General features: G+C 41.5%; 1 protein-coding gene across 1 annotated transcript in view; it reads right to left on the bottom strand.

Moving 5' to 3' along the window:
- The window catches only part of Aoah (acyloxyacyl hydrolase), a 191,835-nt gene that overhangs the window by 74,221 nt on the left and 100,601 nt on the right, over positions 1-17,013 (bottom strand). Inside the window, 1 exon segment of the mRNA XM_005369893.2 lies at positions 3,855-3,946. Coding sequence (XP_005369950.1) covers positions 3,855-3,946 — 92 coding nt within the window.

Genomic DNA, 17,013 nt, shown 5'->3' with positions numbered 1-17,013 from the left:
CCCCATGAAACAGAGGCTATGGAAGAATGCTGTTTACTGACTCCCCCCACCCCCATGAAACAGAGGCTATGGAAGAATGCTGTTTACTGACTCCCTCCACCCCCATGACTTGCTCAGCCTTCTTAAGCAACTCAGAAGCATCTGCCCTGAAATGGCACTACACCCCAGTGCCCCCGCAGTGGGTTGAGGTCTTTCCATATCAATCAAGAAAATGTCCTACAGACTTGCTTATAGGCAACCTTATGGAGGCATTTTGTCAATTAGATTTTTATCAACTGAGATTCCCTCTTCCTAGCTTGTGTCAAGATGAAAAACTCCAGCCAGGATGCTCAGGAACTCATACATTTCTAGTTAAGTGAGTGACCTCAAAATTTCTTTTATTTTCCTTTTTCTATCAGAAGAGAACCTCAACCATTTGTTAATCTCTTTTGGATATTTTGTATGCCTTTAAAACCTTTTATTCTTTTAATGGAAAGAATAGTCTCTCATAGATTATCTGCATGTGCAATTTACATGATAGTATAATAAGATGATTTAATAGTAACACCATTCATGCAGAGTGTATTGAGAAGTGATACAGAGAATGTCACCTCCCAGTGCTCCCCCTTAATGGATGAATCCATTGCAACTGAGATGCCAGAGGAGTTAGATTGCCTGTTTATCATTCTAGCTGAGTGGCAGGCAGGAGACACAGGTGTAGTGCACAGAAACAGCTGGTGAAAAGATAGCCAGAGGTCCCACAGTGCCCATAGGCACATGTTTAAACATGAGAATCGCCAGCTGTGTGGTGCACCTTCCACCTCCTTAGAAATCTTACAGACAACATGTAGAGCCACGCTGAGCAAGCTACACAAGCAGACAGGTTTTTTTTTTTTTCCGGATAATGATACAGAACTGAGGGTGCTGCATTAACAGACTAGCCCAGAACAGAGGTAACTTCCACATAAGTCACAGCTGGATGGCTACTTCCGGTTTGAAATGTTGCTATGGTTTGAATGTGTTCTCAGAAAGTTCATGGACTAGAAACTTAATTCATTTGTTGATGGCACTTGGAGGAGGGGCTTCAGGGAGAAAACTGAGGTGGGATAAGGTCATGAGAATGGAGCCTCTGTGGTGGTATCAATGGTTTTATAAGAGGAAGAGAGACTTGAGCTAAGAGGCTGCCTGGGACTTGTGGTGTGATGCCCTTGTCACAGGAGGACACAGTAAAGAAGGCCCACCACTAAAACTGGCACCTTCACCTTGGACTTACTGGCCTCCTAAATGATGAGAAAGAAGTGTATTTTCAGATGGATGGATGAATGGGGAATTGGAATGAGAGGACTAAGGCAGGAGGGAGAAGGAAGAAGGAGATGAGGGAGGGAAGGAATATAAAGAAAAGTAGCTAAAATTAAGGGCCATTTGAAGGGATAGTATGGAAACTCAATACAGTAGAACCTTCATAAAATAAGTACATAATTGAAATGGCCAAATAACTAGGAGATAGCGCCCCAGCTGGTCGTCTCTTGTCATCAGATGAAGCTTTCAGTACCAGGATTGAGTTATATCCATTTGGGTTGTTGGCCAAAGGGGTCCTATAGGAATACCCAACCAACACAGGCCATTACCAAGATATAGGTTGATATTCAGAAACTGACCACAAGATTACATTGAATATGGAGAATTAGAGCTAGTGCCTACATAGAGCTTCCACTACTATATTCTAGCATCTTTGGTATAGAAGGATACTTTGCTCACTACCAATGGGGAAACATAAATACCAAACCAGCCACAAACCATTTAATCTACAATGTTGTCCTGCCTGTAAGGTGTACTAGTGCAATGATGGCACAAACTTGCATGAGTAACCAACCAATGTCTGATTTGACTTATACACCCCCCACAAAAAAGTAGCAATAAAATGACTCCTAACTAAATTCAGCTATCATCAGAGAAGCTTCCTCCTGCAGCAGTTGGGAACAAATATAGAGACCCAAAGCCAGACATTATACAGAGAGTGAGAAACCTTGGAACATTCAGCCCTAAACAAAACGTCTCCATCAAATCCCTCTCATTGGGGCTCAGGGAATCCTATAGAAGAAGAGACAGAAAGAGTGTAAGAGCCGAAGGGGATGGAGGACAGCAAGAAAACATGTACTTCTAAAGTAACATGATCAGAGATCATATGAACTCACAGAAACTAAAGAAGCATGCACAGGGCCTGCATGGACACACCAGATGGGGTCCTAGAGCTGAAAGAGGAAGTAGATACAAACACCCAACCCTAACCTAAAACCCATCTCCAACTAATAACCATTTGCAAATGGAAATGTATTATTCTTCAAGGAAGTCTCACCGGGGAAACTATGTTCTTAACTACATTCTTATGGAGAGGCTGTATTCCTAGAAGTAGATGGCCAACAGAAGTGATTCAATGGCCTCTTTTCTTTCTTTCTTTCTTTCTTTCTTTCTTTCTTTCTTTCTTTCTTTCTTTCTTTCTTTCTTCCTTTATAAATTTTATCATCTTTTTTATTTTGTTCATATATTTTCTCTTAGACATCAGACACTCCATTAACCCACATTCAGTGACTAAGCGATAGCAGCTTGATCATCATCACTTACCAAATGCCCTTTAAGAGGTCCCCTCTGTCACAGACCATGCTCTTTTTCTCTTGTTTTGTTTCTCTGCCTGTCTGTCTGTCTCTCTTGTCCCTGCTCCAAGAAGGCCTTTCACTCCTTCCCCCTCAATAAGTCCGTTGTGTAAGATCTGTTGCATGGTGTGATCTCTGCATCACTCTTTGGCTCTAAAACCACCAAGGTATTTCCACAGCTTAACCCCACTTACTAATTGTTAGTAAATTTTACATGGGTCACAATAACTAATTTAAAAAATAGTTAAGTTTGACAATGAAACATAATTTGAAAACATAGCTCTGTTTTCCTTATATTCATAGACAGGTCCTACAAAATTATAAGTCTGTTTTCTTAAAATTTGGTTGTATTTCCTGGTTTCTTTTCTACCCATTTTATGAGCCTAGTGTCTTTTGGAGTCTGGGCCCCTTGCCCTTCATCGCAAAAGTCTATGGATAACTTTCATGAGCATTTTCACTTTGAACCCAGTGGCTCTGTGCCAAACCTACCATTGGCACATCTACTTTGTGTTGTCATTATATTTTCTTTGTCTTACCTATATTGTTGGTTGCAATTGACTGCAGGAAAGGACACACCTTATTTACCACAAATCTCCTACGGTGTCCATGTCTAATTTATGATGAGTATTAAATGAGTATTTTTAAAGTGAATGAGTATAGGTAATAAACACATTATTTATGGGATGTGATGTTCTTTGTCAAGCACAAAGAAGTATCCATTAAAACTATAAATTGTAAGCTCTTGGGTGTTTTGCTGTTTGTAGCTGGAAACAAGGCCTGTTCAATATCCATCACTCGCAGGAATCTGATTTATTGAGTCATGACCTGTGTCCAAATCCAGAGCACTGAAACCAGGAAAATCAACAGATCCCACAACTTGCAAATTTATTTTATCTATTATTTTTGTTACTGTTAGTTTCTTGAATCAAATGTGCAATCAGAAAAATTCACTGATGTGTTTGAGTATTTTCCATCAGATACAAATTGTAGCCACCACTAGGAATATTCCCTCTTCGGTGTAGATCATACCCTGTTGCACTGGCAGGACCATGTCAGTGGTATGTTTTGTATATGTCATTCATGGTCTAAAAGCAACTCAAAATGATTCTCATTTCAACACTGTGGGAGCAAACTCCATCTCTTATTCTCTCTTTATGCAGGTAAGCTGCCATGTGAGTGTATAGTGTGTGAGTGTGCACACAGTGTGTAAGTGTGAAGACATACCTGCTAGTAGAGTCCAGAAATCCAGTAACACCAGAGAGCTGGGGCCAGTCGAGCTCATCAGTCAGAGCTGCAGGCAAGTTGAAGAAGGATTTCTAGAGGAAAGCAATGATAAAGTAGTAATTATCAAATGGTCGCTTGTTTTGTGCTGGTGCTGAGAACACCCACAGTGTGTAAGTCAGTCTTCTTGAGCCTTTGGTATCTAAAAAGGATGGCTCATCTTTGACTATCACCTGAGAATTCACAGTAGTCAGAATCCCTGGCTTCCATGGTGGAGCAAGAGGAAGATATGGAGTCTCACACATTTGAGAGGGATGCGCTGGGACAGGAAATCTCCAATCCTGAAATATTCTGAGATCTCCTACATCTTTCAGTTAAGTACATCAGAAGGTTGACTACGTAAAGAAGTAATTGTCCTAAAAAAAATAATATTAAAACTCAAGTAAGAATGCCCTTAGTCAATAAGTTGATGCCTTTGACTTTGGGAGTCTGAAGCAATTCTGAGAATCAAACTATGGCTCCCCCGCCCCCCACCACACACACACACACACACACACACACACACACACACACACACACACACACACAAATATGTAGCTATACTGAATATGGCCTACTGTGGGAATGTTCTGCCCTTTCCATCAGAGGGTTAAGTAAGACAAAACTCTACTTTGCAGATTACACACCAGCCACTCAGCAAACTCCTCCAGCATCAGCACATTTTGAAGTCAAAACATGTGTTCAAGATTGCAAGCCATTCTCAAGAGGTGTTCTTGGCTTGTGAACTCCACCACTTTGAGTTGGCCAATCATGTAAGAGTGTGAGGTCAAGTTCTGTCCACCACAGTGAGGCATAAAAGCCCAGTGGGCCCAATGCTGGCTGTGCTTGCCTTGTTGATTTGGCATAGCCACACACCTTAGGCAAAAATAAAACTTTTCCCTTGCCAAAGTACTTTGGATTTTTTTTCTCTGTTCAACTTATTTACTGCCATGGGCACCTCTGTGAGAATCTCAATTTACCTGGTACTTGTTATGTGGGCATCAAAAGGCTTTTAAAGTGATGATATGACTTTTGAAGGAGAAATAAGTCATGGTCATGAGCCAGCAGCCAGCAGTAAGAGCTCAGAAACGGGACATTTCATACAGGTGAGGACACAGTTGCAGTTAATCAGGAGCCAAGAGGCCAGGATCCCATTTTAGAACAGTTAGTGTCAGGTTCCATCAAGACGGCACTGAAATGAAGTCAGTTCATGCTTCCCAGGAAGAGCCTGTTCCTGTGTGCTACATCTCGCCTGATCTTGTCAGTACTTTGGATTTTATAGTCATTTTCTAGGGACCCAAGAGCTGTTCTATTACTACCATCTCAGAAGATTTGTGGTGCGAATATGGAATGTGACCTCTGAAACCCCTATTAGAATTTAATCCCTAGTGTGAGGCATTCAGAGAACAAACATGACCAGATTATGATGTATAGAGGTAGAGTTTTGAGGAGGTAATTAGGGCTAGATAGGACCGCTAGGGTGGAAATTCATGATTGAATGCTGTTGTCTTTATAAGTCAAGGCACAGACACATATGGTCACAGTCACCATGCGATGTTTCACAGGGGATGCTGCTACATGTAGCCTCTAGACCTTGAACCTGCAGAGCTGGAAGCTAAAGTGAACTTCTTTGTAGTATATCATCACCAACAAGAGAAAATAGACTTATGTCCCCTTATGGCTATGGCAGAATGTCGAGAACATATATCCTGGACTGTTGTTCCAGTAATGTTCATTTCAGTCACATTCTATGGCTGATATGAACTTGTGGAAGAAAACTGTATCTACCTATGATTGCTTACTATTCCTTTAAAAAAATGGGATCCTAGCATAAATCCTTCTAGGGGCCTAATTTCTAGAAGGAGCATACCTAAACAGATGTGTTTGGAAGCCCTCTACTATGTTGATTTAGTTGTTAAAATTAGCCACTTAACTAACAGGTATTCAAGTATGGCCATGATCCCTCCCTCCATGTTTTGTATCTTTCCCAGGGGACTGGGAGACAGGGGTGGGGAGCATGGGCTGGAAAGTAGTTTCCAGAGATAAACCTGCTCTGTTACTTCCTTCAGAGGAACAGAAATGGACACTTTGAAAAGAGGCTCCTAGACTATCTTAACAGAGCATGAAAACCCTGACTGAAGCTTTGTCATCCTTGGTGCTTCCCCTTCAGACGTTCTGCTCTGAACCCTTCTGCTACAAGGGCTCAGCTACTCTACATTATGGTCTCTGTTTCTTCTACCGCTGTGAGTCAAGTCTTCCTCGGTCTGTTCTGCTCCTCCCCCCCCCCGCCCCCGTATCTTTTTGCTTACAATGCATGTTTGCTGTAGGATCTGAGAATATTCAACTCTGTTAGTGAAGGCAGGGAAAGCAAATAGAATGGATAAAATGTATAAGCCATATTAAGCAGATCTATGAGTAAGCAGATGGCTTGTGAGATGTAGGCAGAATTTATGAGCTGGTTCCCTGTAAGACGTGTTGAAAGTTAAGAGAAGGATGCGTTCCTCCCCTCCCCCTTCCCCCTTTCCTCTGTCCATAAAGTGGTGACTCTGATTTGGAAACCCAGATGGAACTAGATTTTGGGGTTCGGTGGGACTGCTTTCTTCTACAGAAAGAATGAGACAAGAACTCTGTTAGCATGGGGAGACCTGTCTTAAAATAATAGTGGAGGAGAGGAGAAGAGCATTCTGAAAAATATCAGTAAGGGAAGAGCTTCCCTCTATATCCAGCTCTACAAGGGAAACACACACTCTATGATTTGAATGGTTCCACACTCTATGCATCCACTGTTCACTGTTTTCCCTGATCTGTCAAGTGACTGAGGAAGAGGACATGTTGAGGGGAAGTATAGGACAGGTGGGAAATGGCAGGTAATAGTGTCTTTGGAGTTGTAATCTACAATGCTCATTCCTTTAGCTCATTTCTCTGGAGGACTAACTGGTTCTCATTTTCTTGGGTAGTTTCTGAAATCCTTACTAATATCTTAGAGGCCCAAGCTGCTCTGGCGCCGTCTCTACTAACTAGGATTTAAGCTGTGGTGAACAGCAGCTGGTGCTGAATTGCAACTGGGACCCCAGTGAATTCACATTCCAAGGCTGTAGCCCTGGAAGCCTTGGGCAACCAGATGCATACAGTTAACCCAGGTGATTTGAATAACTTCAAAATAATGCAGAGCCGTGTTTCCCTCATTCAATGTTTTAGATTTCACTTGTATTTTGGCAAAGCCTGACTGTTTCTGGGAGAAGCTCGTCAGGGAAGACACAGTTCTAGCAGTTCCTTGGGTTCAGTATTGTCTGACACAGCAGGGCTTTGGGAAAGATCTGAAGACATAGTGAGGAATAGGGTAGCTGGTTGAAGGACCAATGCAGTGCAAAGCTTGTACTTAGGATGGATTGCACCTCTCTAAGAGGATCGTCCCAGGCTTCGAGGGCTATAGTTTACTGTCAGATAGCAGAAATGGCTTAAGTAGTCCAACAGCAGCATGCATAGATCCCCTGCCTCACCTTCTTTAGTAAACTTTGTAAATAAAAAGCTACAGCCATTAATAACAAATGTGTAAAAATCCTTGACAAAAGGATAACATTTAAAGCATATTAAGTACTAAAAGCCACATTCATACACATTATACCAAAGGCATTTCCAGCGGAAGAAACATGCATGAAGATTTCCTTCATCAACTCCTGCTTATTTCTCTTGAGCATTCATCCGTGTTTTCAAAAGTGTCCTAAATGCATCTTAAATGCACATATGTGGAAAGACCATATTTACCAAGAAAATGTCCAGTCAAAAGAACTCATGCTGCTCAGCGAGGGTCCACCAACTAGCACATTGTTTGGAGTTTCCCTCTGGGTTTTCCAACGACTTGGATGAATTTCTATGATGTAACTGACATGCTTATACTACTTTATGCAGTAGTTGAATTTAACATTGTTTTGTGTGATTTCATATATTGAGAAAAATCAGGTTTTTAATTTTTGATAACCACTAAGAAAATACCATAATTTGGATTCAGGACTAGTTTTTAAAGAGTAATTTTTACTTGTCCTTTGACAGTTTCATAAGTGTATACATTGTATCTTCATAGTCTTCAACCCTAATCACCCTGATCATGTCAACAAGCAGCTATTAAGGTCCTGGAAGTTTTGTTAAGTGAGAGAAAGAACAATGACATCAACTACAAAGGAAGCTCTTCGATGGCGTTTGGTTTGTCCTCCCCATCCCAAAAGACTGTAGGCAATTCTCACAAAGTATTCTCTTCCCTAACATGCATAACTGGCTAAGAACTGAACTATTTTCAAACAGTACAATGTCATGTGAAGGTATATGGGTAACCATTATCAGAAAAAAAAAAAGGATATGAAAAATATCAGTTAAATGGACCAATTATATTAAATCCAGGGATAGAACTGCTGAAGAATATAGAGCTGGAATTGTTAGTTTAGAAATAAAGAAGAAGCTGTTGAATTGGTTCCTCAAGGCTGAAGAATCAGAAACAAAATCATGGTTGGAATCATGATTTCCCAGCTCCGCTGGCCTGCAGTTCCTTCATCATGCTGCAGGTGGTGCACGTGAGCTGCTTCTCTTGTCAAAGGCTTTTCAGGGCCTGAGTATCACCACATTGCCAGCTCAGTTCAAGTCCTCCATCCACGTCACTACCCAAATGTCTTTTCTTACACAAACATCAAATTATTCAACTTAAAGAGCTCCCTTGAATTTCTTGCACACTTCCCTGTCCTGGCCCCATTCCTCTGGGCTTTACTACATCAATGCATTCTGTAACCAAATGGTTCCCATCGACGATCGTGCTAGAATGTGCTGGCTTTCAGGTGATGTTTGCATTCTCAGACAAAGTAAGTAACTAACAATGAATTCCTTTTACATGCCGGGCACGGAGATAGAATAAAAGGACTTAATAACAGAGCATTGTGGAACAAGAATTTCCCTTCTTCTGTTTCTGCCATCTCTGAGAACTCAGCAGGATCTGTTGGTGCATAGCTGTGACCCAGGCTTGAGGATTGCGAGTCCGAGAACTCAGCAGGATCTGCTGGTGCATAGCTGTGACTCAAGCTTGAGGACTGCGAGTCTGAGGCCAGCCTGGGCTACACCACCGTCTGCCTGGTGCTCAATGCTCCCTTCTGAAAAGGAGCTGAACTATCACCTTCAGCCAAACAGCAGGAAATTGATGTCCTACCACTAACCAGGGATGTGTGGGAAGCCCAGATCCTAAGGCTGCTAATGTGGTTCTTGGAGGGCACACACACACCCACCCACACCCACACACACACACACACACACACACACACACACACGGAAAATCCTTTATACCATGTGGTCTAGGTCCTGAAAGGGCTCAGCTAAACATGACTCAGAGGAAGTTTGGATGCTATACCCAGGCAACACAGCTGATAAGTAACAGGGCTGGATTTGAACCTAGCTTGATGGAACTAGGAAGAGAAAGGCTTGGAGTAGAGCCTTTTTTCCTGTGTGTATGTCCAGTCTTAGCACTTATGTGTGTATGTATAGTCCTTGATTTCCTCACAAGCTTTAAAAATCCTATGAAATCAAAATTGGCTGAATTGGAGTGCTAATTGTTGAAAATAGTCTTAGTTGCCTTAGTTGGCCTGTCAGTCTCTGAACAGGACTAAAGTTCACAAATTTTCAGCTTACCTCTTTCATCTCTATTTCTTTGTATGGAGGCTGCGTCTAAAAAGAGTACAGAATGAGTATTTTGGGAGGGTAAGTACCAAAACTTTATGTGGCTCCAAACAGATACAGACAGACCCCACCTTCTGCTCAGGATCTGCTCTGGCTTCTGATGGGGACAGGAAGTCCTGTGGACAATAAACATGTCATTGTTGAGGTCTATAGTTCTGGGAGAATAGAAAGTGAGTAAGCAGATCACCAGATTCTTTTCCCTGTGTTCTCAGGCTAGATTCTGCATCACAGTTGTCATAAAATTTGGTTTTGTAAGCTTTATACTCCAAGATGAATAAGATTAAAGGAAGATCCCTGTAGAGTTAGGATTCACTACACACACACACACACACACACACACACACACACACACACACACACATGCACGCACACGCACACACACGGCAGGGGGAGGAGATGGGGAGAGACACCTCAAGTATCACACCAGAGTTGCTACCTTAAGGAATTCATTGTTTAAGGGATGCCAACGAGTGATTCCATCTTTGAAGGCGTTCCTTCACCTCTCTGTACCACACCTTTATATAAAACTATATTTAATAATGGTGCCTACTGGTTAATTGAAACATTGAGAAAAGATAAATGTGCATGAAGTTTGCTTTGCAAATGTTCGCTGACAATAAGGGGAATCCAGGACAGTGTGGCAGTCCATACAAAGTAGGCTTCTGTTACATGTGACTTGTGAAGAATGAATCGTGGATGCATGTCTAGTATGAATGCTAAGGTCTAAGTGATCTCAAGATTCACATGTTAAACTCACACCTGATGCTAGGAGTGTTAAGAAGTGGAGCCTTTGGAAAGTGAGCGAGTCACTGAATCTCTACCATTGTGAATGGAATTAGTGCCCTTAGAAGAAAAGCTGCCAAATTCTACTTTGTCCTCTTTCACCAATAAAGAAGCAGCTAAAAGCTCTATCTTTGAAATAGACAGCAAATTCTCAGCAGACGCTAAACATCTGGGACTTCTCAGTGTCCATAATTGTAGATAATAAGCTGCTATTATGCACAAATTACCCAGTGTAAGACAGTTTGTTACAATGGCTAGAAGGAACAGATGAAAACAGGGAATCCTATACGGCTAGAAAGAGAGTGCAAAAAGGGAAGGGACAAAGAAATTCAAGCACTGGTAATGCCAGAGGCAAACCACAAGATTAAACTCATGGCACTGTGTGCAAAGAAAACCAACAAACCTAGTGCAACAAACTGTCCTCACATTTATTAGCTTAAAACATACTATAGGTAAGCAGACCGATAGCAAAAGCAGCTCCGCATCCATCACGATGTTCATTAAAACTTGAACAATGGGTCATCTATCATGGTGCCCACGAAAATTTCAACTGTGGGTCATCATCTCTCATGGTGCCCATGATCATCTATCACGGTGCCCACGGAAACTTCAACTGTAGGTCATCATCTATCACGGTGCCCACGAGAACTTCAATTGTAGATCATCTATCATCGTGCCCATTAAAACTTCAACTGTAGACCATCTATCACTGTGCCCACGGAAACTTCAACTGTGGGTCATCGACCACAGTGCCCACGAAAACTTCAACTGTGGGTTATCTATCACGGTGCCCACTAAAACTTCAACTGTGGGTCATCTATCATGGTGCCCATGAAAATTTCATCTGTGGGTCATTTATCGCAGTGCCTACAGAAACTTCAACTGTGGCTCATCGATCATGGACCCATTAAAGCTTCAACCGTGGAATCTTCTTTCTGACCCCATGACTTGAGAGGGCAGTAAAAACATCATCTGATGAAAAATAATAAGAACATAGAATGGCGGGGAGCATTTAATCTTTCAATATTTTGCCTAATTGCTTTTTTACCTTGTCAAATCCTTGAATCATCTCTTTTCCCTTTCCTTCTACTTATCATTTAAACTCTAACCCTATGTTCTATTTGTCCATCTAATGAGGTGAAGGATTAATTTACATAACTGCTTTATACTAAGTAAGAACACTGTGCCACTGGACTCTGCCCAACTCCTTTTCTTCCATCAGCTTTGTATTTTATTTTATTTTTTATGGGTGATTGGAAAATTCTATCCTGATTCATAAAAACAAGAAAACAGGAGTGTAAAAATTTTCTAATTTTATGAAAAAAAATCAGAACTCAGTTCTTTTATGGGGGACAGTGTTTTTTTCATAATTAGAAAAATAAATTCTTCAAGGGCCAGAAAAAAAACCAAAATTGTTTATTGTAAATTTTCACTTTTTTTATCTTTGTAAACGTTTGGTTATCTAATTTTTCCTAGGTGTGTTATTCTCTGTATATGAGCGTGTGCCTGGTGCCAGCAGAAGTCCAAAGAGGACCTCAGATATGCTGGAACTGAAGTTATAGATGGTCGTGAGCCACCCAGGGGTGTCCTCCAGAAAAATAAGAAGCAGTCTTAACCTGTGAGTCAATTCTGCAGTCCCAGGGTTGGTAATTTCTAAAGCAGCTTCACTTACATTGTCTGGGGTATCAAAATCCCTCCCCAGTTCCCCAGACAGCATCTGGAATTTGATGCCAGATGAAGTCCAAATTTTCATTCAAGTTAGAGATGTAAGAATAGAGAGGTCTTTCTAGGCCCACCTAATAACCATGTCCACCTGGGCTAAGCTTTCTCTCTCTTCACCATGCTGATCATAAGCAATGCTCTCATTCCCTTCTATTACCTTGTAGTGATATGCTGGCATAATACACCATTGCACACGGTGGTGCTTGGTTTTTGACAACTCAGTATAAACCCAGACATATCTGGGAAGAGGAGCCTCACTTGAGAAAAAGCCTCCACCAGACTGCTTATAGACAAGTGTGGAGAGCATTTTCTTGATTAATAACTGACACGGAGAGCCCAGAGCACTGGGGGTAGTGTCACCACTAGGCAGCTGGCCCTGGGTGGTATAAGAAAGCAGGATGAGCAAGCTTTGTGGAGCAAGCTAGTAAGCAGCATTCCTTCAGGGTTCTGCTTTAGTTCTTGACTCTAGGTTCTTGCCTTGAGTTTTTGCATTAGCTTCCCTCAGTGCACTGTGATCTGGGATATGCTAGTCAAAGTCTTTCCTCCCTGGGTTGATTGTGGCCATGGTCTTTTTTGCCAACAGTAGAAAATACACTAAGTCACACACTCTTCATGAACTTTGGTTATTGCCTTAGCCCCTGTCCAGACTTTAGCCAGGGACCCTGCTTCCCCCTATTCCTCCTACTCTTTTAAGTCATTATCTGCCAGAATCTTATAGGAGCTTATTTTTAAAATATTTATTTATTATTTGACAATTTCATAATATATAACATTTTTCTTGATCATATATTCACCTAAACTAGCCCTCCTCCACTCCCTCTGGATGTCCCAACATGTTTCTCTTCACTTGAATGCATTTTCTTTTTAAAAAATTATTGAGCCCAATTAGTGATGCTTGTAGGCATATTTTCAATCCATGAGTGGACATATCCCTAAAGAAAAATGGCTGCTTCTCCTTCAGCAGCAATCAATTGCCAATAGTTCCTCTGCTAGGGCTGGAGCCTCATGAACCCATTCTCTATGTATGCTGGGATTTTTGATTGGCTTGACCTTGCACAGGCCTTGTGCAGATAACCAGAGCTGCAGTGAACTCATTCAACAGCCGTATTGTGTCTAGAAGACAGCATTTCACCACACTCTTTCTCATCCTTCAGCCTTTATGTTCTTTCTGTCTCCTTTCACACAATGTTTCCTAAGCCTTCCAGGGGTTGGTATTGTCAGTCTATTTACGGCTGAGCATTCACCTGTCACTTATTTTTAGACATTGGCCAATTTTGACTCTGCATTGACTGTCCCCCACTACAAAAGAAGTTTTTCTGCCCAAGGGTGAGAGCATCACTAGTATTTCAGTACAAACACAAATATTTAGAAGGCAGGTTGGCATGTCTCTTTAGCAAAATAGCAAGTAATATGTTTCTCCTCATATCCCTAGAGCCTATGACTTCCCAAGCCAAAGGTTTTTGAGCCTGTTTACAGTATCTAGCATGAATTATCTCCTGTGCACCAGGCCTTAAATGCAATAATAAAGGGACTGGTTATCCCACAAAGATCGTACCACTATCACACCAGGGGCATGTTTTGCCAGCAAGTAGCATGCAGGGTTCACTGTTGAGTAAGTTCATTGATGACTTTTCTCCTCTAGTATCCTTTATAGCACTTTTTTGGCAATATAAAAACTAGCCAACATGCAGACACATTTCAGATCAATTTCAGCTTGATTTTCCTATTTTCTGTAGCCAAAGTGTGTTGTATCTTCAACAGTTGGGTCTTACCATCTACTTATGACAGGCAACCATGAGCAATGGCAATAGCAAGTGTTGTTTTGGGGGCTTTTGAAGCATCCTTGTAGGGAGCTATCCAATACCTGCCATTGATGTTTTTATTTGGTGATCCATATCCTCTGAAGAAGCACTGTCTGCCCATGCAGGGTCCCTCCATTCAAACTACCTATTGTAAATTATATTTTTAAATTAGCATATCAAATACTGAGTTTCCATAAGAGCTCTTTATAAATCCTTAGTTTTGGTTAACCTTTCACCACAACCCCCTTTATTGACCATCTCCCTGCATCTTGTGGGAGCTGTAGCTCTTGAGTGGGCAGACTTATGATGGGACCCTAGAACCTTATATTTTAAGTGTACCAAATGACTATGGTGATTGACCAAGTTTGATAAATGCTGGTCAATAGTGACTATTGTTATTCCACATAGCTTTTCTCATTCCCCTAGCACCTTCTTTGTCCTTTTTCTGGCCCTATTCAGTCACCTGCAGTGCCCTGAGCTGACACTGCCCCTTCATAATACTAAACCTTGTCCTCAAAGCTTCCTCCATCTCTATTGGCCAGTTGCTGCTTCTGGAGCAGAAGTTAACTAAATCCTGGGTTCTTCTTAGAGTCCTACCTGGACTTCCCACTTTCCTCCTTTGCAGATCCTTTTCCGTGTTATCATCCACTTTGTGAATGCTTATCTAATTGTACCCAACTTGCTAGTGATATGGCAAAGCTGGCCAAACCTTTCTCAGAAAGACCAGATAGTAGGTACTGTAAGCTTCATATGACCATCTCGTCTCCATCATGGCTACTCAGTTTGGTTACAATGTAAATACAACCTTACACACTTTAAAAAATGAACAAACATGACTATATTCAAATAAATCCTAATTTTAAGCAACTGGTGAGTGGCAACACTGTACCCAGGGCCTGGAGTATGCTAACTTAAGTTCTACGTTGAATCAATCAGCTAGTCCTTCTAACTCTCAGATAGCTTTTGGATCCTATTTTAGTTCATTAAGCTGCTATAACAATATACCTTTAGACTGGGTATCATATAAACAACAGAAATTTATTCTGGAGGAAGTCTGGGAAGTCCAGGATGATGGTAGTCCATGTTGTGTTTGCTGAGAGTTCAATCTGTTTCACCCCTGATTCTTCATTGCTGGGTTCTGACTTGGCAAAAGAACAAGGGCAAAGAACATCTTACACTTTTATAAGGTAGTTACTCTCACTTATGATGGTGGAACCTTGATATTTTGATCATTGGTACATCACTGTCATCTTTGGGTTTTGAGACTGACCAAAAAGACCATGTGGGGCCACACACATCCCTTGGGGAGATCTTGCCTCTCTCTGCCTTCACCCCTTGCCATTGTCCATAACCTAGTACGATGACCTCCCCAGGCTACAACAGAAACTGAGTACAGACTGTGAATAAGAAGACATGTGCCCATGATTTCATTATTAACGATGGAGAAAAATAGATAAGGAGGAATGACTGGAGCTCTAGGAGTGAAAACCAGTCTCAGGGAGCTTAAAAATCTAACTGGGGAGATCCATTTTTAACTTTAATAATAATATAAACACATACCACTGTGCTTTATATCTCATTTTTATGTCTTATGACTTTTGGTGTCCCCTCCAAATTCATATTTGAAACCTGACACCCAATGCCAACAGTTTTAGATGAAGACATTGGGGGATTTTTAATCATCAAGGTTCACACCAGGTTTGGTGCCACAAACTCAGGGGGCTGAGAAAGTAGTGCTATAGTCGCATGGGAGTTATATGGTACTTCTGTTAACTGTTTGGGGAACCACCACATCAACTCTCACAATGCCTGTACCAATTTTCTGTCCTGTTAAAAGAGCATCAGTTTCCTCTTCATCCTCATCCTTGGCAGCACTTGTCACTGGTTTTCTTGATGATAGACATTCTGATTTGGGTAACATGAAGTCTCAAAGCAGTTTTTACTTTTATTTCCTTGATGGCTAAGAAGGTCAAACACTTTTTCAAATACCAAATTATTTTTTAATTACTTTATTTGCTTATTATGTATTTTATGTGCATTGGTGTTTTGCCTGCATGTATGTCTGTGTGAAAGTATCAGATCCCTTAGAACTGGAGTTACAAGCAGATGTGAGCTGCCATATGGGTGCTGGGAATTGAACCTGTGTCCTCTGGAAGAGCAGCCAGTGCTCTTAACTGCAGTCATCTCTCCAGTCCCTTTCTATGACCCAATGGATTTGACATTCTTGGAGTTTTCCTTGAGATGCAGTAGTTAAATGAGATCCATTTAGTGGTTAATTTGGAAGTGAAATGAAGTCAAGTGTAATGAAGTCAAGTGTAGATATGAACGACCTGAGGATAAGGAACTGTTCTCTAGTCCTGTGCTCACTAGGTAGCACAGGAATGGCCTGATACACAGATTTCCTGTGAAAATCACCGCCTACTGGTTGGGTGAGCAGGAATGTGGGCTCTTTCAGAGGTATGGGATTGTGGTCATTTGAAAGAAAATGATGCTCAAAAGGAGTGGTACGATTAGGAGATGTGGCGTTGTTGAAATAGGTGTGGACTTGTTGGAGGAAGTGTGTCACTGTAGGGGTGGGCTTTGAGGTCTCTTTTGCTCAAGCTTTCCTCAGTGTGATACTGAGACCACTTTCTGTTGCCTGCAAGCTATAAGACTCTCAGTTACTTTTCCAGCATCTTGTTTGCCTGCACACAGTCATGTCCCACCATGGTGATAATGGACTGAACCTCGGAACTATAAACGAAACATCCCAATTAAATTTTTTCCTTTATAAGAGTTGCCATGATCATGGTGTCTCTTCATAACAACAGAAACCATAACTAAGACAGGATTTTAAATAATACTATCTTGAAGATTTTCATAACCATGGGTACTTGGCAAAATTCTCTCAGAAGGCAGTAGTGGCTGAAATGATGACTCTAGATTTGCACCCATTTTAGAAAGATAAGAACCACTGGCTTGCTCCCTCTGAGCACAGTGAGAACATAAAAGCCAGGGACAGGCCAGGTCACCCACATTCAAGAATAGGGCAAGGGAGTGAAGAAGGCTTTTTATCTTGTGATCTGATGGCTGCTGGAGAAAGGAACGTTCCATGGCTAACACAA

The sequence above is a fragment of the Microtus ochrogaster genome, unplaced genomic scaffold, assembly GCF_000317375.1.
Source record: "Microtus ochrogaster isolate Prairie Vole_2 unplaced genomic scaffold, MicOch1.0 UNK66, whole genome shotgun sequence".
In the NCBI taxonomy this organism is placed as follows: Eukaryota; Metazoa; Chordata; class Mammalia; order Rodentia; family Cricetidae; genus Microtus; species Microtus ochrogaster.
Note: the sequence above shows the minus strand (reverse complement) of the source record. Positions and strands in the feature narration are given on the sequence as shown.